This window comes from Mchenga conophoros, linkage group LG12, assembly GCF_057382185.1.
Source record: "Mchenga conophoros isolate Kocher_MC1m ecotype Shallow Benthic linkage group LG12, M_conophoros_male_GT1.1, whole genome shotgun sequence".
Classification (NCBI taxonomy): Eukaryota; Metazoa; Chordata; class Actinopteri; order Cichliformes; family Cichlidae; genus Mchenga; species Mchenga conophoros.
This window is the reverse complement of record NC_140537.1, coordinates 21,954,083-21,978,511: the sequence shown is the minus strand read 5'-3', so window position 1 is coordinate 21,978,511 and position 24,429 is coordinate 21,954,083. Positions and strand designations below refer to the sequence as shown.

The 24,429-nt window shown below is 41.2% G+C and overlaps 2 protein-coding genes across 4 annotated transcripts; one reads left to right on the top strand and one right to left on the bottom strand.

The window, feature by feature from the left end:
• Positions 1 to 119: 119 nt before the first annotated feature.
• LOC146562627 (guanine nucleotide-binding protein subunit alpha-14-like) lies at positions 120 to 12,329 on the top strand. Its single transcript, XM_085294546.1, has 8 exons — positions 120 to 1,408; positions 1,716 to 1,875; positions 8,724 to 8,908; positions 9,002 to 9,156; positions 9,596 to 9,724; positions 10,195 to 10,324; positions 10,412 to 10,565; positions 11,508 to 12,329. Exons 2-8 carry the CDS (start codon positions 1,755 to 1,757, stop codon positions 11,696 to 11,698), a joined length of 1,065 nt encoding a protein of 354 aa, XP_085150672.1. The 5' UTR covers positions 120 to 1,408; positions 1,716 to 1,754; the 3' UTR covers positions 11,699 to 12,329.
• LOC146562626 (intermembrane lipid transfer protein VPS13A-like) lies at positions 12,166 to 24,099 on the bottom strand. 3 transcript variants are annotated; one of them, XM_085294547.1, is made up of 14 exons: positions 24,064 to 24,086; positions 23,626 to 23,687; positions 23,359 to 23,434; positions 16,492 to 16,605; positions 16,237 to 16,381; positions 16,026 to 16,107; positions 15,816 to 15,929; positions 15,580 to 15,655; positions 14,237 to 14,400; positions 14,010 to 14,055; positions 13,747 to 13,870; positions 13,368 to 13,521; positions 13,228 to 13,302; positions 12,166 to 13,127 (listed from the first exon to the last, which is right to left on the bottom strand). In XM_085294547.1, exons 7-12 carry the CDS (start codon positions 15,915 to 15,917, stop codon positions 13,467 to 13,469), a joined length of 567 nt encoding a protein of 188 aa, XP_085150673.1. In that variant the 5' UTR covers positions 15,918 to 15,929; positions 16,026 to 16,107; positions 16,237 to 16,381; positions 16,492 to 16,605; positions 23,359 to 23,434; positions 23,626 to 23,687; positions 24,064 to 24,086; the 3' UTR covers positions 12,166 to 13,127; positions 13,228 to 13,302; positions 13,368 to 13,466. The 3 variants fall into 3 exon arrangements, with proteins under 3 accessions (XP_085150673.1, XP_085150675.1, XP_085150674.1); XM_085294549.1 differs by lacking the exon at positions 13,368 to 13,521 and having other exon boundaries at positions 12,168 to 13,127; positions 24,064 to 24,085; XM_085294548.1 differs by lacking the exons at positions 12,166 to 13,127; positions 13,228 to 13,302; positions 13,368 to 13,521; ... (3 more) ...; positions 15,580 to 15,655; positions 15,816 to 15,929 and adding an exon at positions 17,097 to 17,328 and having other exon boundaries at positions 16,025 to 16,107; positions 24,064 to 24,099.
• Positions 24,100 to 24,429: the final 330 nt, after the last annotated feature.

Sequence of the window (24,429 nt, the reverse complement as noted above, 5' to 3'; positions counted from 1 at the left end):
AAACCTTTTTCCTGTGATCACCTCTACACTGTAGTTTCATTTCGATGTTTTTGAATACGTTTGATCAGGTCACCCGAGTGGTTTTGAATTTTAAATACAGTTTGTATTACAAACTTCTGCAAGCACCAAGAGCGTAGTTTAAGTGAATCTTGTAAAGTAGAACTAAACCCTACAAAGGCCAGTTTAATGGACCGAAGATACTGTAAGCCTCACCACTGAAAGGATGAAATATGAGGTCTTTTTCTCTGTCAGATGGTTAAAAAAGATAGACGGGGAGAAAAAATCAGATGTGGTCTTAATTCACAATCTTCATTTTAAATGGGAGCGAAAACTTTGTTCTAAACTGTTCCCACTACATGCTCAGCTTTGATGATAAATGGAGAGTAAACTGCCTGAAGACTGCTTGTGATTTTTTTTTTTTTTTATCTAACACTAATTTACAACTTTAGTTGTTTAGTTTTCAACTTTTTCTGAGAAAAAGAAAAGGGTTGGTTAAGTTCAGGGTAATGTTTTCAGAGAATGCTGTTTTATGATTATTAATTATAATCTGGGGCCATCGTGGCTCCGTGTGTGTGTGTGTGTGTGTGTGTGTGTGTGTGTGTGTGTGTGTGTGTGTGTGAGAGAGAGAGAGTGAATGAATAGTGGAATTGTAAAGTGCTTTGAGGGTCCCGAAAAGTGCTATATAAATACAATCTATTATTATTATTAATATTAATGAGACCCAAAGAGCGAGAAGTGTTTACTGGCTCTGTTTCGGGGAGAAACTTGCTTCTTTTAAAAGCACCACTTGAAGGGTAGAACACACTTATTTAACTTCATATCCACAGTCTTAGTACTTCTTTCTTTGTGAACTGGAAAAAGTTTTCCAGAGATCTTAAAGTAAAAAAAAAAATCCTCATATTTTAATTAGTCGTTATATATGTGAACTTTTCGCTACTTGTGATCATTCGACATATATACTGCCACCACTGACTGCTTATACTGTGGATAAATGCTGTGATTACCTCGCTTATATTCTCAAAAACCCTGCTGCAAGATCACAAAACGGGTGCAAAACACTCATTCCTTCACTGTTGGCCTTCCCGCCCTCTAGCGGGCGTGAAGGCCAGCCAGAGGGGCCCTCCCTCCTCCCTGCTGCCGAACTGCTAAATGCGTTTCCTGTCCCTGGATCTCATGAATTACGAGTGTGATATTATAGAAACTTCCAAGGAAAGCGAGCACAGCGTGGAGCACTTCTAAGAATGAGCCATGGCACTCCATGTCCGATTAAAACTCATCTACAGGTGAATTCCTCATCGCTCACCGTTTCCACAGGTTGTGGCAGCGAACTTCCCATTTTATCCTTTTCTATTTGTAGCCGGTGCCACGCCCTCCCGATTCGTCAGGATAAAGCTGAAGTGTCGTCCAGGTAGAGTATAACTGCAGCACTTTGTCCAATAGGAACAGCTCGTGGTGCACCTTGTTGTACACCTCGATGCTTAAGTAAAACAGAGAGAGAGCTTTGGACTTACCCCTGAAATCTAGCACTTTATATTTTAGCAGCAAACTTTTCTGTTTCTGTGGAAGTCAAAGGCGCAGTTTTGAAGATGCTCTGTGCCTTTTTGCGTCTGAAGTTGTGAAGTGCAAGAGGGGGCAAAGGAGCATTTTTTTAACACGTCTGAGTTTCCTTTTTCTTTTTTTTCTGTCTTTAATCAAAGCCTGCGACATTTTTACAGCCGAGTGGTCGTTGGAGAGCAACCTGGTGACTTTCAGCGATGGCTGGATGCTGTGTTTCAGCGGAGGACAGAGAGAACCAGAGGATCAACGAGGAGATTGAGAAGCAGCTGCGGAAGGACAAGAAGGACTCTCGCAGGGAGCTCAAGTTGCTGCTTTTAGGTGAGCATCACTAACCTGAACACCAGCTCGGAGGGTAACTGACTTCACGGAGTCCTCCTCATTCTCCTCATGCTCTCAAATACCATGCTGTAAATCATTCAAAGGTTTCATCTTGATTGTAGTCATAGATGTTCTTTTCCGGGCAAACGAAAAGCTTTAAAACATTTGCTCTTAAAGTTGTTCCTCTAGCGGAAGGATCCAGGCGTTTTCATTTTCAGTTGTGGGGGATTTTGGAGACGGCTCGGCAATTGCCATTTCACCGCTTCCTGGCCACACCTGGCCACGGGTATCATGGCAGGTGGGACAGAGCTCTGACGCCTGTCGACTAGTATTCATTTAGTCATATGTAAGAAGAATGCACACTTTAGAAGGGAAAGGAGTGGGTATTATATCCAGCACGCTACATTTTGTCATTGACACGTGTGTCTACATGAGAGGATTCAAGTCATGAGCAGCGTTTCACAGTTGAGGCGCACTGGCTTTCCGAGAACATCCAGGGTATGCGCAGCCGCGCGCCATGGCGCTGCCATTGATTTTACGCGTGGTCGGGGGTTTGAATCCTTGAGTACTTTTTGTCTGCTGGGGTTGCTAAGTTTCCACCTGGCCACAGAAATGCCGAAAATGGACACACACACAGACAGACAGACAGACAGGGAGAAAACGGATCGTTCAAAATGATATCCGTTTCTTTCCTTTACAACACTTTTACACAGTCCTGTTCGTGATGACCTGTGGAAAGCGTTAAGGCGTGGTAATAGAGCCTTAACCTCACCCCACACACACACACACTCTTCCTGAATATAGGGGGGTTGCCCTGTTCTAGGGTTATATAAGTTTATGGAAGCGGCTTCCCGATCCAGAGGAAACTTGCTGAACATGTATCAGGCGCATTTTACTGCAGCAGTGTGGGAGCACTTCAGGAACGCAGTCGCCATCCACGCCTCGGTCAGTGGTGTGTTTGAAAGCCATAACTAGCTGCTGCGGGCGCATTTCATGCAAACGTCATGCAAATGCATCACGGAGCACGAGCTATTGGTTTTTACCAACTGTTCTTTTAGCAGATCATTTCACTCAAAACACAGCGTTATGTTTCTGCCTGCAAGCCAACATTCATTTGCTTTAAAAGAAAACCATTTTCTCAGCTCACTGAAGGCTGTTACAGACAGCTGGACTGCAGCAGTTTTGTTTAACACATCACAAAGGTAGTTGAGAGAAGTCAAAAAGTGGAGTGAAACAACTTTCCAGAAAAAAGGATGACCCTGGAGTCTCTGTTCAGGCTGAAGGAGTGTCAAACATAAGGCCCAGGGCCCAGAACCTGGCCGTCAAAGAGCCCAACTCGGCTCCCTAAATAACTTTGGATAATGTGGTAAATGCAAAAAAGAAGGACATAAATGTTATCATTCAAAGTGTATTTTTTTAAAGCTTTTTTAGCGACAAAGACACCAACTGCCCGGTCATGCTGCACCAAAGTCAGTCTGCAGGATAAAGTCTGGGAAATAAACTGCTTCTTTCTGTCATTTTTAAGCATTTCATCATCATTCTCCTTTCTTAAAGTGGGAGAACAAAGAGTCACGTTGGAGTGTTTCTGTTGCTTTCTGAGGTACTTAATGTATTCTTAAATGTCTTTACACAGACAGAAGAAGGAATGATTTGGAGGGTTTTCTTTTCCAGGTAATAAATCTACTGCTCCAGCCCACTAAGATCAAACAGGGCTCTGTGTGGGCCACAGTGTAAAAGGAGTATGACAGCCATGATCTAGAAAGTAACCTTTTGTTACCTGGTCAGAGTGACTCAGCTCTCAGTGGATTTCATTAGGATGGTCAGAGTCAGGTCTACTGAGAGTGCAAGAGATTATATTATAATATTTATACTATATATGCATATAAACATGTATAAATGCACATGCGCACACTTACAAATATGGATATATGCCCTCGATATATCGATATATACCCTCAAATATCTATACATACATTTACATATATAGACACTGAAATACTGTTTGGTTCTTCTTTTTGGAAGAAGTGTTGTTTTTTTCTGTTACTTTTAACTGGAAGATGTTTGAATGTAGCAGTAGATCTGCTGGATCTCTTTTTTTGTTGTTGTTTTTAAAAGTCAAATTTTGCAGATTAGTGACTTCTCATGTTTTTTGTTTTGTGCCTCTGCACAGTCGCTGCCTGGCAGGTACATTTCAGTTGTGAAAAAAAGGGACAGGGCAGAGTTTGACAGGTGGTAGTAGCCGTTATCTCATGACACTAACACCACATTCATTCACACGGGCACCATCACCTCGTGTTACAGCGTTCCCCGATCGAGGAAGTGTGCAGATATGAAGCTGTGTTTGGGCTTGTGGTCAAATCTGTTATATGTGTGTAGCTATTTCATGTTGGCCGCCGGTCTGTGGAGACTTCTGTAGCCGGCATTAATCGGTCACAAGGAAATTGTAAAACCTGACTCTGCACCACGCACACACGCACGTGTCCAGGAATCAAGATAAGTCAAGAGTCCAGCTCAAGACGTCTTTTCAGCTTTATTGACAGATACAGTGAAGAAATGACAGGAAAGTGGGGGGAGGGAGAGAAAGAGAGGGGAAGACAAATGGCTAAAGGGCCATGGGTCAGACTTGAACCTTGGCCGGCCATTCTCAGCCTTATGGTTGCCTGCTCAACGCACTGAGCTAAACTGGCACGTACTATAAGATATCTTGGACATCCCAGACTGCAACGTGAATGACATTTTTTGTGATTGGTGTTTCAAACCTTTTTGTATCTGACAGACTATTTGAATTGAAAATCATTCATGGGGTCAGTTGTCACAGTTTATATCTACTGTAGCTTCTACCGGTGGCGTCTGAGGAAGAACATTCTGCAGGGACAGTGAAGTGATTCGTCAGTTTTTATAGCTTGACTATCCTTTAATTTAATCCTCTTTGAAATCAGCACCATTTCACTAAAACAAATTCAAATGGTAAAAGAAATTTGACTGATTGGCAAGTTAATCAAGAATGATATTGACAAATAGAGAACTATCAAAAGTTCATTCTAGAGACGATGATGGCAAAGATTTGTCACAGATCAAGGGCAAAGATTAACTGAATAATGTGACATGAATACATGCAGTCTGAGCTCGTTAACCTCCCTCCTTGAGGTCCAGCCTGATTTGCCTCCAATCTGAGCACCTGCCTCTCCTTCTTCTCCAAAATGATCTCATCTCCGAGAAACTTGACTTGTAAACAAGGTGCATGCAAATGCACACAATTTGTCTAAGATTTGTTTGTTAAGATGTAAAGATGATGACATGCAAAACAGCTGGAAACCAAGGAGCTGACACACACACGCACACAACAAATGCCCACAAGGTGAAACTCCCCACCCATCCCTGCATAAATCCACACATACACAAACACAGCAACCTCCAATATTCAGGTCTGTTAACAAACACATTTGTTAACGAAATCGGCTGTGCATCATGTGATCTCAGTGAGAATATTACGAGCTTTTGCTGTAAGAGCTGAAGAGTAACATGGCAGAAAGGGACTGTGTGTGTGTGTGTGTGTGTGTGTGGTTTGCATACCTTTTAATAAGAACAAGTAAAGTATGTTTTAGTGAAATATAAGTTAATCGAAAGACCTTTTAGATGGAGAGCTTGAGTCCAAATACACACCGAGTCTCTGAGTTATTAAGCGTGCATCTGATCCTGTCACTCAGGAAAGGTTTCAGGGTGAAAAAGTGCACCGTTCTTGTTGAATTAATTATTGGAAGTTAGGAGGGCTTTTGTTTTATTTATTTTTCCATCTGACCAAAGGAAGGTCATTTTTCAGAAGCAAATTAAGCAAGGTTGACTAAAATATTTTATTCAACCAGGTGAAACTAAAGCTATGGATGATATGTTGAATTTTATTTCGGGCAATTTGTGATATTTAAACTTCCTGTTCTCGGATATTGGCGAGTGTCCCTTTGGCAGTCAAATATACATTCAAATCGTTCAGCTTGCGTCCCTGCGTGGACAAGCTGGGTATTGAGAGTTGTCACAGAACTTGTTTTTATTTCTTTCAACTTATCTCTTAGTAAAAAGTTGTTCATAAAAAGACAGATGGGTCTTTAATGTAGCTGCCAGGCAGCTGCCAGCTGGCATACAGTATGCAACACCTGTGCAACATCACACGTAATAATTCAAATTTGGGTCTTTTTTAATGTAAATATCATAAATATTGAGTTGCAGTAATAACTCACCAGGATGCAGCTCAGTAATATTTTAAAGTATATATAAACTCCATGCTCTTGCAGAAGGGGCATGGATGCATGACACTGGGCAGGGGTACATTTTACTGTATCGTAGACAACTTCAAGTTTAAAATTGTCACTGTAAGGAGGGATAGAGACTCCCATGACTTTTTTTGTTTGTGTCTTTGCAGCAGAGAGCTAAATTTGCTTGCTTGCAGTGGCCATAATATCTTCTCTTGGGATAAATGAAGAGTAGAAAATTAGGCTCGTCTTTTATCTTTAACCTGGACCAGATACCACCAGCAAGCTCTGATCAGCTGACCTCAAAGATCTCGTATTTGCATATGAATGTAGTAATTTACTAATACATGGAGGCAACTGACCATAGTAAACTGGAAATAAACCAGTCCATTTCCAATTTAATTAGCACAATTAAAGGTCAAACATCTAGCTAGCACTGACCACACACAACAACTCAAGGTTCAGTATCTTTCTCCAGGATAGTTTGGCATGCAGAGCGGAGCAGCCGCGGATCAAACCACCAGCATTACAACAGGTAAATGACCTGCTCTAGCTCTTGAGGCACAGCCTCTCTGTTAAATGGTTCAGACCCAAAGTGATCACTAAAATCTTGGAAGTCAGCCTAAAGAAGACAGAATGGGTGTTTCACAGTGTTGGGCAAGTTACTTTGAAAAAGTAATTAATTATAGTTACTAGTTAGTTCTTCAAAAAAGTAATTGAGTTAGTAACTGAGTTACAAGATTCTAAAAGTAATTAATTACTTGAAAAGCAACTATTGCGTTACTTTAAAAAAAAAGTTTAATTGGCCATGTTTGACTACTTCTGATGTTTCCTCTACATTTCACCTTTAAAAACAGTTTATTTGCCTTGTTTAGTATCATTCTTTTCAGCACAACCTCCTGTGTCTGAATTTACAGTTATGTTTTCATTTTGACATACTGTATTAACACAATTGATCTAAAATCAGACAAAAAACAACAACATAAAATCAGAGTAGAAAGTTATATTTTTTACTGTAACAAATGGTAAATGGTCTGTATTTGTATAGCACTTTACTTAGTCCCTAAGGACCCCAAAGTGCGTTACACATCCAGTCATCCACCCATTCACACACACATTCACACACTGTTGATGGCAAGCTACATTGTAGCCACAGCCACCCTGGGGCGCACTGACAGAGGCGAGGCTGCCTGACACAGCCTCGCCTCTGTCAGTGCGCAAAGAACAAAGTTATTTGCATCCATTTACCTTTTACCCCTTTTTTACAATAATCATTTCAAACTATTTACATAACAATCAGCTGTTCTGCATTCAATAAGATGCCACACAAATTATTTGTGCCACTCCAAATATTTCTGTCCACTATAAAGGAGAACATCACTGCCTGACACCTGCAGGTCTGACAGCAGCAGGTGTATCACTCCTCCTGTTTTTTTGTTTTGTTTTGTTTTTTTACACCTTGAGACGGCAGTCGCCTCATTGTTTTGACACACAACACAAAACTATCCACAACACCACACACTAACTACACAGGACAACACATTAACTACACACTCCAAACACGCTAAACGTCACAAATCTCTCACATCTACAAACTCGCTCTCTCTCTTTTTCTGTTGTCTGTCTTTCTCGCCGTCACTCCTAAAACTTCCCCCTCTTCCTAAACTTTTTTTGCTCATAAGCAGAGAGTGCTTATGTTAAGTTTAGACAGTAAACTTGGAGAAACTATTCAGGGAAAAACACCGCGTATATATTGTTTATCATGACTCTGGTTTTACGTGGCCTATCAACACAATTTAAACACTGGTATATATCACCTTGTTGCTTGTTGCCCATCACTGGTGTCACATGGGACCTTTTAAGGACCTGTTGAGCAGCCTCACAGCCACATTCTGGACCGTTTGCAGGGCTTCTGGGGTTGATTTGCTCAGGCAGGGAACAAAGGCAAATAATTATAGAGGCATGACAAAATAAAACATCCCTCCACCACTCAAAGTATTATACTATAGGGCAATTGAATTTATCTAGTAAGTGTGTGCATATCAATACGTTTAATAAAACATTATCTATGTAGCTCTCAGCAGCACACATATGAGCTCCATATCAACCTGCACATAAGTGATGCTTACACATTTCAGTATTTATACTATAATGATATAATCTGCTTGTACAATAAGTACTCTAATTTTCTTATACTTAACATTTGTTTTCTTCCTCTTTATAGCTGTAGTTAGACTAATGTTATTACTGGTGGTTTTGATACTTAAATACTTCTAGGTACTATGAGAACCTGTTGTCTGGCATCAAAATCAAGACAATGAAAGCAGTCGTAACTGACTCATCAGCATGATTTCTTTAAAATTCAGAAACATGACAATTAAAATGGTCAAATCCTGCACCGATGAGCACTGCTGAGAAACAGGCTGTCACGTGAATGCAGATTTTTAAAAACAGACCTTAGACCTAAAACTGCATTCCCGTCTGCTCACGCAGCCAGCAGATGTTTACTTTGGTTTGATTTGCAGAATGTTAATTTGCAACGAGGCAAAAAATTGTTGACCAAATAAATCTATTATTGAGTTTAATCCTCAATGTGTCTCACAGGCACTGGAGAGAGTGGAAAGAGCACCTTTATCAAACAAATGAGGATTATCCATGGAGGAGGATATACAGACGAGGACAAAAGGAGCTATGCCAAGTTGGTGTACCAGAACATCTACACGTCCATGCAGACAATGGTCCGAGCTATGGAGGCTCTTGGTATATCTTTCACTGATCCCCAGAACCAGGTACAGGCAGACTGACTCTGTTCCAGTCCTTTACAATAAAGACTTGATGGATGGTTACCTCATTGTCTTTTTGTCTTCTCGGTGTGTCCATAGAGCCATGCCAGCGCAGTCCTGGAGGTGGAGGTGGATAAGGTGGAGGACTTAGATAGCAACCTCGCCATGGCTGTCAAGAGTCTGTGGGATGATCCTGGAATACAGGAGTGCTATGATCGGCGCAGGGAGTACCAGCTGTCCGACTCCACCAAATAGTGAGAATTAGGCATTTATGATCTTTAACAGTGTGCGCAGATCAAATTATATTGACAGGATTATTAAATGAGTATAATATTCATGCAGAAGGAGGAGTCCCTTCTGACCACATAGATGAGTGCCTGCTGATAGAAGAACAAAAATCTTGCTGAATATAGTCTCTGTCACTGCCACGAACGATGGCAATAAAAAGAGAAGAGCTTTTTTTCGGCTTGCTGTTTTTACTATTTTGGGAAATGCAAATTTGATCGAAGCTAAAACAAAAAGTATTTGTTCTCTTGCATTGGAGCAAAGTCTTCATCTCCCTTGAGAGTCCCACCAGTGAGTGAACTCTCATGTAGCTACATGCATTTGGTTTACATTTTAAGTTTTCTACGTGTTTTCTGTATTTTTCCTTTCTTAGTGTTTTTTTTTCTCCCTGCATATTTTTCTTTTTAGCTATCTCACAGATCTGGATCGGATTTCACAGCCCTCATACATACCTGACCTTCAGGACATCCTCAGAGTCCGAGTCCCAACCACTGGTATCATTGAATACCCCTTTGACATGGAGAATGTCATTTTCAGGTGAGGTGCATATTGACATCTTCTGAGTTTCAGTTCAATTCAGTTCAGTTGAATTTATATAGCATCAAATGACAACAGCAGTCGCCTCAAGGTGCTTTATATCTTAAGGTAGACACCTTACATGTGTAAAAGGTAAGTGAAGAAGAAACACTCAGTGCTTCATGGGAAGCCAATGCAGCCTAGACCTATTGTAGCATAACTAACAGATCACCTGATCCAGCCCTAACTATATGCTTTATCAAAACGCAAAGTTTTAAATCTAATCTTAAAAGTAGAGAGGCTGTCTGTATCCCAAATCCAAACTGGGAGCTGGTTCCACAGAAGAGGGGCCTGAAAGCTGAAGGCTCTGCCTCCCATTCTACTTTGAAATACTCTATGAACCAAAATAATAGCAGCAGCACTGGAACTGGCCACAGGCATGGCACAGACCTCGAAGGTGGCGTGACTTTTCTTGGCTGCTTTTATGACAGGATGGTTGATGTGGGTGGTCAAAGATCAGAGCGGAGAAAGTGGATCCACTGCTTTGAGAACGTCACCTCCATCATTTTCTTGGTGGCACTCAGCGAATACGATCAGGTCCTGGCTGAGTGCGACAATGAGGTGAGAATTTAACGACACAGCAAATGATGATTTCAGTTTACATCCTCCTGGAGTTTTACATGTGTTTGATCCCTTTAAACATCTCAGAACCGCATGGAGGAGAGCAAGGCCCTGTTCAAGACCATCATCACCTACCCCTGGTTCCAGCGCTCATCTGTCATACTTTTCCTCAACAAGACCGACATCCTCAAGGAGAAGATCTTGTACTCTCACTTATCCACCTACTTCCCTGAATTCACAGGTTAGACTGAGTGAATGCTCATCTTGATTTCAGCTCTTATTCCACCACAAGATTTGTAATTACTTAGCTGATCTAATTAAGTCCTTCATCATACAATCGCTGCACGGTACTCATTTTTATGGAAGTGTTGAAATAGACTAAAAATACTCAACTGACACTATATTAGGTACACTGTGCTGGTACCAGGTTGAACCTCCTTTACCATCAGAATTGGTTTAATTCTTCATGGCTGAGATTTAAAAGGGAGCTGAAAACATTCAGCAGGAATTTTGGTCCACATTGGCAATCATTAGTCTAAGCTCCGCCCCTCCCTCCTTGATACAAGCCCACAAAAAAAGTCACCAAATTTGTTCTGCATTAAAAACCCATAATTTGTTCAAAATAAAATAACTGATTGTTTTTTTTTTAAACACATTTTTAATCTTTAAGTATCAAGACTTAGAATTTCAGTTTTGGTTTGGTGTTTTTGGCTGACAAGAGGTGAAACCATGTGTGGTCTTCTGCTGCTGTAGACCATCTGCTTCAGAAGATGCTCTTCTGCATACCTCGGTTGAAATCAGTAGTTAATTACCATTAGTTACTATATCATCACGTCTGGCCATTCTCCTCTGACCTCTGACAGGACTGCTACTCACAGATCATCTTTCACTTTCAGACTATTCACTGTAAACACTACAGATGGTTGTGTCTCAGTAAATTTGAAATACTCAGACCAGCCTGTTTGGTACCAACATTTAAAGTCACTTAAATCACTTTTCTTCCCCATTCTGATGCTCAGTTTGAACTTCAGCAGGTCGTAAAATGCATTGAGTTCCTGTCATGTAATTGGCAGATTAGATATTTGCATTAACAAGCAGTTGAACAAGTCTACCCAATCAAGTGTCTGGTGAGCGTATGTTGAATTTACTGACATATTTAAATAATATCAACCCTGAATTGCAGGACCTCAGCAGGATCAAGTAGCAGCTCAAGAATTCATCCTAAAAATGTACCAAGAACAAAACCCGGAGAAGGACAAGACGTTGTATTCTCACTTCACCTGCGCCACGGACACAGAAAACATCCGCTTTGTCTTCGTGGCCGTCAAAGACACCATCCTCAGGCACAACCTCAAGGAGTTCAACCTGGTGTAGAAAGGTTGCATACAGCACAGGAGCAAATGCATACAAGAGAAGACCTGAGGAAAGCCGAAATAGAAAAGAATCTAATTATCAATCAAGCTTAAACCAAAAAAGAAGCAATTTGAAATTGTTTCATTTCTAACAAGGGAGATCCAAAAAAGAGAGAATACAAACATCCTGTACCAGACATACTAACATGAAATTGTGTTTAGATGCTTTAGTTTCCCTTGTAGTTTTTTAGTATTTGCTGTAAATGATACATTACAGTGGAAATGAGAAAGTGAAAATTAGTAGCAAGTAACTGACCTGTTGTGTGAACTACTTATTTAAATAGACATATGATCTGAGTGCTTTAATGTATGTAAATGTATCCCCATGTAATAGTTTGATAAGGATGCTCTTTAGCCCGGTTTTGTGATTTCATAATGTTTAGAAACGGTTGCTCTAACACTGAGACGCCTTAAGTGCCTTATTTACTCAGGACAGTCAGCAGAGCCACGGAGTTCATAGAGTGTCAGATGTAAATAGTCTGAGATGTGCTTTAGGAAAAAAAAATACAACTGTTTCTTCTATTTATGGTTATTTTCAATAAAGAGATATAATTATTTAATAAAGAGTACAAGTCAGGTGCCTGACGTTTTCTTGGTGCGAGGAATAAATGAAGACCGCTTTGAATTCAAAAAAACGTTTATTTTTATTGAAAAAAAAAAAAAGCCAGCGCAGTGAATATTTCGTTCCCCGAAAACAAAACTACGTTAATGGCAGCAGAAAGTATTTAGTAATATTAAACCGTGATGCGCCCAAGACCATGTTTGGCATTGCATATGTGTGGTATAAAAACATAAAAATCACAAAATTTCATACTGCAAGCTCCTCATAAAGTCTGATGCGAGGATGGATATATACAGATAGACATCATATTAGGTCATATACAGCAAACTGATGCATGTAAGTACAGTATAAAAATAGCATGCATCTCTGACTCACACACTCAACAGTCTTTATTCTGCAATGTATAAAAATAGGAAAAAGAAGAACTTTAAGGATGCACATTTTTTGAATTATGTGTACTATAAAGCCATACTAATTCATATTAACATGCCTTTTATATAATCCAGTAAAAGAAACAGTGTGCAACATTAAATGTGCTACAACAATTACAGTTAATTTGGCCTCAGTGATACTCGAGGGATTTTTTCCCCCCCCCCCTATCAGTCGCTGTTAAGATTGACATTTCTACACCCAAATCCTCCTTTACATCCAGAAATGAAAGTTAAACTCAATCTCTAAAGCTACGGTAGGCAAAAATGTTTTTGGTAGCATGCAGTAAAGAAAAAAAGGCACTGGCACACACAGAGCTCGTGTGTTTAGCATTTCTCAATCTTCAGAGTCAGTACTTGGGTAAACTCTCTCTTGCATCCTCCAATTTGGTGAGAACCCACTGAAAATAAATAATGACCAAAGTTAGAATTAATTATTTTCACTAGTCGTGTATCCCGACTGAAAGGAAATATCAGCTTGAGTCCAAATTGCAAACTTACTTTGGCTATCTCTGGAGTTTTGAAGTTTATTATCTTCCCAAACTCTTTGGCATGAAAGACTGACTTCACTCTCTCCTGCAGTGGAAGGCGAGGTTCAGTGCAGAAGTAATAATAATAATAATAATAAAGAAAAATTTAACTTTTAAACAAAGACAGCAGCAGTGGAAATGCTCATCTCCAGGATTCAAAACAGGGCTCCACAAAGCAACAGCTGACACCAGGGCTGCTACATCCAAGTTTTATACAGTCTGTGTTAAGCTGTGGGCTGCAGCCCCCAGGTGGGCAATGAAGGTACTGCATGTGAGAGGTATGAAGTCAAATCTTTACATTAGTTACAATTTAATTTGAATGTAACGCTGTTAATAGAGAGTCAAGTACAAGAAGTACAGCAGAAGATTAAAACAAATGAATGAAAACAAAGGACAACTCAGGGCATAAACAAATTCAAACAGGACCTATCTGATTACACACTGATGCGGCAAGTGCACAATCACATAGCACAGACAGAAATAACTGTACCTCTTGATTCCTTGGAAAGTGCTGCTGGCCATGTCAATAATGCCTCCTGTTGGTCGAGCTACTGCACCAACCAAACCTTTTCCAACACCTTTAAAAAAGCCCGTTGCCCCCTCTTTCTGGGCCCCTGCATAATAACACAAACACTGCAGCTTAAGTTCAAAGATCTTCACGGCCAAATGTCAAGTGTTCAATGGAAACACACTAACTTATGCCCTTATTTTATTGGACTAACATGTTTATACTTGTGGTCAGACTCATCTTACCTTTAATAGGTTTGGTAACGATCCCTGTGATCCCACTGACAAATCCCTGTGGGAAAAGGAAGATAACACTGCAGAATAAATGACTCATTACAGCCGTGCATTTTCTTTCAGACTAGTTTGCAGTGTTGTTGTTGCTAGTCTTACTACTTCCTACATCCTGCATTAACTGTGTGTTTCCTGCTGATAAACAGAGAGGAGCAACTTAAAAACCAAACAGTTTTACATACAGACACCAGTCCTTTTCCACCCCTGGTCAGCCCCTCTCTCAGACCGCTGGGCTGTTTGTTCATAGCTTCTCGTCTCTTCTGCTGGTACTCTTCATCCATTGTCATCGCTGCGACACCCTTTGCCATGGCACCTGTTATCCTGGAGGCTGCACCTGCAATACCGCCTGAACAAACATGATTCGTTACCTGAGAATATTTTTTAATATATCTTAAATGTTCATGTCAAAATTGTGTCAGTGAAAATCTGAAATCTTAAGGGCTCCAACATGTTGCTAAAAAGTCTCAGATGTGTAATGAAACAGCCACAGTTCACTGTTAAAGGCAATATAATGCTGAAATTTAACAGATATAACACTATATTAAAAACACATGCAGTAAAACGACAAATGCTCAGTTATTACACTGTTCAAATTACAGCCCTATATAGCAGCCATGAACCCATCCCAGTCAATCAACGTGTATAATGACACCAGATAAAGTGAGGACAGCGTGCAGGGCTGTACAAACTCTTTAACGACCTTCATTTCTTTTTATTTATTTTTTTCATGTGGTGATGAGCGATAATTCTCCGAGCTTTATTACGTTTTTTGTTGGACATTTACTGCTTTTTAACTCATTTTCAATCTAGTTTCACATTATTTTCACAGGATTATTTTTAACATCTGATAAACTTCTTAACACTGATGTCAAGCATATAATGACACCAGGCTAAAGGGATGAATCATTATTGTTTCTACACATTATGGACACTTTCAATTAAATTTTATTTTTAACCAGTTTGTTACCAGCAGCCTCTCACAAAAAGCAAATGATTTGCTCAATCTATGAAACATGGCAATGATAACACAGTTTGACAGACATAAAATAGCTGAAAACAAGTGAAGGAAACTGGACAGTTGGGAGGGACAAAGAAAGAAGTGGCAGGTCTAAAAGGCATGCCTCCACTTAGGTGAAGCAGTGCTCAGACTCAACATAAGTTAAGCAGTGTGGGATCATCTTTACAGAAAACAGAACAAAAGACAACCAGCATCTAAGGAAGAGCTTTGAATGTCCTTCAAGAAGCCTGGAGAACTATTCCTGAAGACAAGGAAGCTGAGTAAGAGAGTTCAGGTTGTGATAAAGAATTGTAAAAACTGTTTTTGCTGTACATACTGTATTTCAAAATACAAAGAAATGAGTGCAAGACTTTTGCACAACACTGTACTTAAATTTAAAATAAAAGATAAATTAAACATAATTAATTTTTGAATTAGAAATTCCAGTGATTATTTAGCAGTTTTGACCTGATCCTGTTGAGCTAAGGCTGACTCTGTATTACCCCTTTAACACCATTTCATGCTTACCTACAGCTCCTCCCACCAGCGCCTTAACCCCAAGAGCCATTCCTTCAACAAACTCCTCAGGGCCCTGGATGGCTCCCTAGAAGAAAAAAAAAGAACAGTTATTGTGAATGTTAACCTGAATCCAATGTGGCCATATTTTCTAAATTACACAACGTAACTATTCACAGGTTTTATAACGCACTTCAAAGCTAAAAGACCAAGTTGAACTTGTCAATAATTTTATTGGATATCATTACCTGATAGGGGTCATAAAAGAAATCCTCCACCCCTTCTGACAATCCTCTGATCAGTCCAAATGGGTTTCCAAGAACATCGAGGCCCAGCACCAGCACATACATCTGCTTAATAGCCTTGAGATACACATAGGTGGAAAATCAAAATATCAAAACAAAAGAAGACAAGACAAATTGTCACTTGTCTGGTTTCATTGTGCTTGTATGTATTACCTGCTTAGAATAATGTCTGAGGACCTCCCACTGGAGCTGCTGAGTGGTGTAGAACTGGTAGGTCAATTCAAAAAAGGCCAGCCTGAAATAAATGTCACATTCAGCCAAGAAGCAGGGTTGGAATCACCAAGAACAAGTCACATGGAAGTAATTTAATGCTAATGGATGGCACATGCATGCTGTGTATTTGAGCCTTTTTCTGTATTCATACTTGAAGACAACATCCTGCACGTCAGTGAGCGTCGCGCCGATACTCTTCAGCAACAAATTGAGCAACTGCACAGGGTTCAGTTCCGATCTCTCTTCTGTGTCAAGCCATCCTCTCCGCCTGAGCTCAGAGAGAAACTCAGGTGCAGCTGACAAAACAAAAACACAAAAACATCAGCAGGCATTAGTATGGCAACAAAGAAATTGCAGAGATCAGTTCAGACACTATTTGTTTGACAGAAACTGCATTCGCACACACCTTAATGGGGGAAATGTGGAAGTACTCGTAGAGGCTGATGGGAGATTTGTCAGCAGCAGAGACATGGTTCAGTTCTGTCTTTATGTTCGTTATGTCCTTTTCAAACAGTTCCACCTGAAGCATCAGGAGAAAGGCACAACAGCTGTTGAGTTAACTGAATTATAATCATAACGCAATCTGAACAGAAAGGTAACTTTGTGTGTGTGTGTCAAGGCGTGTAGCCAAAATCAAATAAAAAAATAAAAAAATCGAATCAAAATTTATTTATAAGCACATTGAAAAACAACATGGGTTGAGCCAAATTGATGTACATAGTAGAGATAACATAGTAAACATACATAGTAATTACTATAAAAGACTAGTCATAATTGAAAGCTAGAGAGTACAATTGTGTTTTCAACTGGGTTTTAAAAATGCTGAGTGTTGGGAAGACCTAAATGAAGGGGCAGACTGTTCCAGAGTTTGGGTGCAGTGATCACAAAAGCTTGTTCACCTCTGTCAAAAGGAACTTATCTGCAGACCTAAGTATGGAACGCCAGGACTGACATAATGAATTAATTAAATGTCCGTAATTACAGAAAATAAAACATTTAAAATACACAAACCTCCTGAGCTGACATCCAGGAGGGCCTAAATAGTCCTTTATGGCCTTCTTTCTCACTTATTTCTTCTCTTTGAACAATATTTTCTCCATGTGTGGAGCTGACCGCGAGCTGCAGCATGCAGACGCCATGTGCGCTAGCATAAAGTGGCTGAGTGGAGACCCAAACTGCAAACAACTGAACCCTCGATACTTCACCACCAGAGGGTGCAAAAGAGCAAAATCTGGACATAAAGCTCAACAAAACATAAAATGCAAAAGACCGTTACACTCCCACCAATCACTTGTGATTTAAAGAATAAAGTACTGCCTATGAACTAATGAATGGCTTTTAAATGAACTATTATGAATTATATTTAAGCAGAGTGCGGTGGAGAATCTTCTTCCCCTTCCATCAAAATGACTGTCTTCTGAATGGGTCTTTCCAGGTGAACAGGTTTGGAGGTACGTTTTCATTCTTTATCCAGGGTTGGATCACTCAGCAGCAATTTCACCTTGGTCACTCTTCCATCCTTTCCAGGGTACACTTCAATGATCCTTGCCAACTTCCACTGGTTGCGTGGAGTTATCTCATCCTTCAGACGATCATTGATCTTAGCATGTCTGTGCTCTTTGGTCCACTTCTGTCTGCCTTGAAGATTTAACAAATACTCTTTTTTTTTTTTCTTTTTTTTTTTTGTGTGTCCCGTTTGGATCTTTAGCCATCAGAATTGTTGTCTTAAGGCCAAGAAAGATGCCAAGCGGATTTATTTTACCAAGTGGATCATCATGGCCTTGCCATATTGGTCCATTTGATTGACCTTTATTATAATTATGAATTTATTTTATTTTCAGTTGCTACAAACGGGACAGACATGACTGGGGGATAGGACAGGGAGAAAGAATGAAAGAAAGAGAGGGAGAGAAAGAAAACCAAAGGGGAGACGAGACGGTGAGAAGGGGGGGAAGAAAGAAAAAAAAAACAAAAAAAAAAAAAACACCTGGGTCACCTGTATGGAGAAAAAAAACAGAAGAGAGAGCAAACAACAAAGAGCAACATAATAATAAAAAAAAAAAAAAAACGGCACCATCACAATAAACTAGCTAGCAGTAGATATCAGTAGATACTAAATAATAAACGATATTGTGCAGCACGCAAGATAGACAGCGCACAATGTGCTTTGAGGCAGCAGCCAAGAAAGCTGTAGTCCACGTCTGTGAATACCCGTGTGTACACCTGTGTGCATACCTGTGTGGATCAGCATGCTTGCATTCCAAAGGTTTCTCCATGTAACGATCTGCTAGGGAGTGTGGGGAGCCACAGCCCCGTCCTCCAAGGTATGAAGCAGGTATGGAGGAGATCAAAACTCCAGACATCCAGAGGCCCCCAGAACACAAGAGACCAAGGAAGACCAACAGAGGGGCAGCCGCGCCACTGTCCCAGTAAGAGCTGAGGAGAGTCCCAGATGAGGGCTCACTCAGCAGCCGCGGAGCAGAAGCCAGGGGGAGTTGCAGTGACGCGCCCGTGAGCTCCGCCGGCAGCCAGCTGTGCCTGAGTGACCGAGCCCCAGGCCGAGAGGCCGGGGGCACCCCACCTCCGAAGTGGCCCGAGCGAGCCCCAGGCTCCAGGCCCCGATAAGCGGCCGCCAAGGAGTGAGCCGGTGTGTACCCAGACGCCCACCCCCAGACACAAAGAACCACCAACGCACCGACACCTGAGGGAGTCCGCCACTGGCAGGGGAAGTGGTGGTGGGTGGAGATAGGCCTCCAAACCTTGGAGGGCCTGAGATGTTCATTGATCTTAGCATTTCTGTGCTCTTTGGTCCACTTCTGTCTGCCTTGAAGATTTAACAAATACTCTTTTTTCCACCTTGTCCAGAAAGTGTTGGCGAGTAGTTGAACACGACGCCACCTCTTACGGAGATAAAGATCTTCCTTCACAAACCGTCCTGGAGGTGGGGAGATGATTGTGGACTTCATGGTTAGTATGTGGTTCGGTGTTAAAGGTTCTGGGTTTGATGGATCACATAGCTGGTCAGTAGTCAATGGTCTGCTATTAATCACTGCCATGACTTCATACAGGAATGTCCTTAGAGAGGAGCTCTAAGGAAGAGTTGTCTGGCTGATTTTTCCAGAATGAGAACACTTCTTATGGTGCGAATTTGTCTTTCCCAGACACCACCCATGTGACTAGATGCTGGGGTGTTCATGAGAAACTCGCAGTCCAGTTTCCCTATCTTGGCTTGATCCATCTCCTTAAAAGCTTAAATATACTCATTTCTAGTGCTGACAAAATTCGTGCCTTGATCGCATCTTATCTGTACCTATGGCTTAATCTAATGGCTATGAACGGACGTAAGGACTTGATGAGGGAATCCGTAGAGAGGTCGTCAAGCATTTCAAGATGCACTGCTCTGGAGCACATGCAAGTGATTAGCAAGCCATAACGCTTTAGCTCCTTGTAGCCTTCTTTTACATAAAAAGGACCGAAGCAGTCCATCCCGCAGTAGGTGAATGGCGGTGTTGTCTCCATCCGATCCTCTGGGAGGTCTACCATCTTCTGCTGCTCTGTGTGCCTTCTGAACCTTCTGCATTTTACACATTTATAGATGTAAAATGACACAATCTTGCTGCATCCAAGAATCCAGAATCCGTTAGCTCGAAGTTCGTTCATGGTGATGCCTTGTCCTTGATGGTATGTCTTCTCGTGGTAATGTTTGACCAGTAATGCTGACACGTGACTGTCTCTTGGCAGGATTGCAGGATGCTTGACATTGGGATGCAAAGCTGCATGTGTTAAACGTCCGCCTACCCCAAGAATGTCTTGGTCATCAAGGAATGGGCATAACTTGTGTAATTTGTTAACCTTGTCTTTGAACTGCATCCCATCGTGATGTTGCAAGGTTTTTATTTCCTGAGCAAAGGCTGTTTCTTGAACCATCTTTATGATTGTTAACGCTGCTTCCTTTCTTTCTTGTAGGTTACTGATGTCGTGTGATCTACTCTAGTGAACTTTTGCTTCTTTCACATAGCGCTTGAGTCTAGCAACTGCCTTAATCATTCTCCACCAGTCGGTAAACTTGTGTAGGTGATCTAACAGAGACCCTTGTTCCTCCACTTGTATCTTGTGAACTTGAACCTTCTTAACCTCTGCGTCACTGGTTGATAACTCTCCCACCTTAATTTCACAACTGGGTATGACTTTCTGCCAAAGGAGGTCTGGGCCTTTGAACCAGTTTGATGTTACAAGTTGTTCTGCTGTGATGCCTCTTGAGGCGTGGTCCGCCGGATTATCTTCGGAAGTTACTCCATTGGGTTGAATCTGTACTTTGTTTGATGCGTTCCACTCGGTTTGCAACAAACACATGAAATCTTCTGGCTTCATTGCTGAGGTATCCAAGTATCACCTTTGAGTCAGTCAAATACCTTTCTTCTGAAATTTTCATTTCCAATTCCTTTTTCAGCATGTCACCAGTGCACACAGCAACAATGGCCACTGACAACTCAAGCCAAGGTATAGTTGTGACTTTGGTTGTTGGAACTCTCGATCTTCCCATCACCAATGAGCACTGAACTTCACCAGATGTGCTTACTGCTCGAAGTTTGTAGTGCTGTGCCTTGAAGTTCGAAGGAATGTAGCATCTGCGAACCTTTACGTCTGCAAGGTTTCCCAGGTCACGCAACCAAGACTCCCACTGAGGTTGAAGACTGTCAGGTAAGGTCTCATCCCAGCTGAGTTTTTCTGGACACATTTGTTGCAAGATCTGCTTTCACAGCAGAATGAAAGGTGACACAAACCCAAGTGGATCGAACACAGAGGCGACTGTGGCCAATACTCCTCTTCAGGTGAGTGGTTTTTCCTTAACAACTACTCTCAACTGAAATTGATCTGATGCGACACACCATTGTACGCCAAGCGCTCTTTCCATATGTACTTCACCGAGTGCCATGTCTAGATCCTTGGCAGCTGCAGCACATTCTTCCTTCGGAAGTGAAGCTAGAACTTGGGTGCGGTTTGAGATTAACTTGTGCAACCGAAGTTTGACATGCTGCAGAGTTTCCGTGCTTCATTAACAAGCTGTATTGCCTGATCTTCAGTGTCAACACTTGCTAGTCCATCGTCAACATAGAAGTTGGTTTTGATGAACTTAATGGTTTCTTCATCAAAACTTCCTTCTCCTTCAGCTGCAAGATGCTTGAGGCTGTAGTTGGTGCAACCTGGAGAAGATGCTGCTCCAAATAGGTGTACCTTCATCCTATAGACAGTGAATGGAGTTTCAAGGTTACCGTTCTCCCACCACAAGAACCATAGGTAATCTTGGTCGCAAGCATGCACATGGAATTGGTGGAACATGCATTCGATATCACACATGAAAGCCACTGGACCTCTTCGGAAGTGACACAAGACTCCGAGCAAGGTGTTTGTTAGCTCTGGACCAGTCAGGAGATGGTCATTTGGAACTTGGCAGAGGCATCGAAGACGACACAAATCTTTCCAGGTTTTTGTGGATGATACACGCCATGGTGTGGGATGTACCAAACTGGTGTTTTGTCAATGTGTTGCTCTGGGACCTTTTCGGCATCTCCATGGGCTAGGATCTCATCCATGAATTTCTTATAGTCCATGTAGTTCTGCTTGTTCCTCTTGAGGTTTTTTTCTAAACATTTGAGATGATGAATAGCACATGCCTTGACTAATGCCAGTCTTCATCTTTGTTAGAAATTTGAGATCTTCTTGAGAGACCTTTGTATCTTCTGGTGCTTTCTCAACAAAGTCAGACTCCAACATCTTTTGGACCTCTGTGGGAGAGGTCATTTCCTTTATTTGAGTTCTGTAGACATAGTGAACCTTGTTGGTGAGGTTTGAAGAGGGCTGAATGTCAGGCATTACTTACTTCACAATGACTTGGTGACTTACTCCAAAGGCATCTCCATAATCGAGACATGGATTGCCATAACCTACAATACTCCATCCCAGATCAATTCTTTGTGCGAACGGCTGATTTTCCTTTCCAGACACAACCTCATGAGGAAAAAATGCTTGGGGGCAGTTGTACCCAATCAGCAGACCAACATCACAGCTTTGAAGTGGAACGATCTCACTTGCAATGCATTCGAGATGAGGCCATGCCTTGGCTGTTCCAGGCGTTGTAATGTAATCTCAGTTTGCAGGTATAAAATCTCTGGCATAATTGGCAAAAGTTGGCCTACCTATTACTGGCTGAGGTTTTAGTAGAGTTGTGGCTGAACTAGGGCTGCACAATTTTGCATAAAATGAGAATCACGATTTTTTGGCTTAGAATTGAGATCACGATTCTCTCACGATTTTCTTTTCCAGTATAAATATTTATTGCACTTATTAACTGCACATCAACTTCGTAACAGTTGAGACTGAACATAAAAACAATAAATAAACATAAAAACAACAAATGTCTTACGTTTTGTTGTTGCCGCAAAATGTTGTACTGCTTGAAATTCCGTCTCCACCGTTGCTCGACGCTGCATGTATAGAGCAGGTAGTGCAACAATAGAAAAATAGTTGCAGGACGGCACTGTGTAGCGTTTGTCTAGGGTGTTGATCATTTTCCTAAATCCCTCGCTTTGCACAGTGTTGATGGGAGCCATATCTTTGGTCAGGTGATAAGTGATAGCCTCTGTAATTTCTTTGAGTTTGACGGGTATAGGGAAGCGCTGTATAAGGTTCCCGTTATTGGTGTTTGGGTGGTTGACCGGAACGGATTTTCTCCTGTCACTTTCTTGTCATCCCTGACGTGCTCTCCGTTGTTTTTTTCCCTGCTAATTTTAGTATCACACGGCACAGCTTCTGTAATACGTGGTATAAGGCTCCGCCCTTGTCATTTGTTGAGCAGGAAGAGTGAGCGCTTGTTTTCATGCAGAGTACGTCCCGGATCAAAATGCGGTACAATTGTCGTCGTCGTTTTTTTGTTTGTTTTTTTAAATCATTGTAATTTGGAAATGAGATCGCACATAAGTATGAATCGAGATTGCGATTTTCTAACGATTAATCGTGCAGCCCTAGGCTGAACCACATAAAAATATATCATTAATTTTAATCTCCCCAATCAATTATAATGTTATGTTGGAATGTTGTTAAAGAGGGTCAAAAATGTTTCAACCCAGTTTGTTTTGCAAATTCTGTATAGCAGCTTTAATATAGGGAGGACACAACTTCCAGATTGTGTGAGTAAAATCAGGCTTTTTCTCTTTAAACTGTCAGTTTAACAGTTTCTGTTGTGCCTGTCACTGTTCCCTGTCTGTTTTCTTACCTGGTTCTTCCTGCAGGAAGGTCATGACCTTGTACTTTCTCCTCACATTCCCCTCTTTCCTCTCTCCCTTTTTGGACTGACAATCATACACAAATAGATTCAATTAGATGAAAAATTACATCAATATGAAAAAAAAACCACTATTAAGCTCACTAACAAAAAGTCCTCTCTCAGTGTACTTTCAACCAAAAGGCAAATAACCAAACCACATGAACATCTAATAAAACACTGATCCAACATTATTCTTGATTGACAGATCATTTTTACCCGAATGTGGCTCCTTTTTTTGAAAAACCTTCCTTATATCCATTATGAACCTGGCTGTCTCTCTGTACACACACACACACACACACACACGGAGTTATAAGGTTAATGGGCATTCAGTCAGTTAGCTAGTTAGTATCCATTTCAAACAGGACAGTGGTAACAACAGTAGGCTACGGACAATTTTAAGTTTTAGATTTTAAATAGGCTATATAAATTTCAATGGGAGCAACAGGACGGTCAAATGTCGCTGATTTTACTACAGAGCAGGACGGATTGTAGGGTAGCAAACATCGACGGAAAAGTTTTCAACACTGCAGGTTACCTGGGTGTAATGTTTTTCAGCTAAAAAGAAACATGACCTGACTCCTACCTAACTATATAAAGAGTAATTGAAGGTAAAATGCAGCTAATATGTCCTGTTTTAAGCCAGGCACTTACACCTCCGTTCCGCTGTGTCTCAGCCATCATCGCTCTGGCAGCAACGGCGCTAGAGCCAGAGCAGGGGAGGGGCGAGCTGGAACAAACCATTTCTTTTTGGGGGGGTGGGGGGGGGGGGTATCTATACTTTTGTTGTTAAAATGTTACGTCTCAACCAAGTACTGTATGCTTTTTATATTAGTGTGTCACACAAACAGCAAATATTGTCATGAAAGTAAGAAATCTTTGGGGGTGCTAAAATCGCACAGACAGACAGACATTTTGGGCTAAAATCTCCCCTGCGAGAAACATTCCTAAATCTTTGGCAAACGAGGTTCTGAACTTTTCGGGTGGGCCAAGGTCAACGTTTAGGGAAGAACAGGGGCT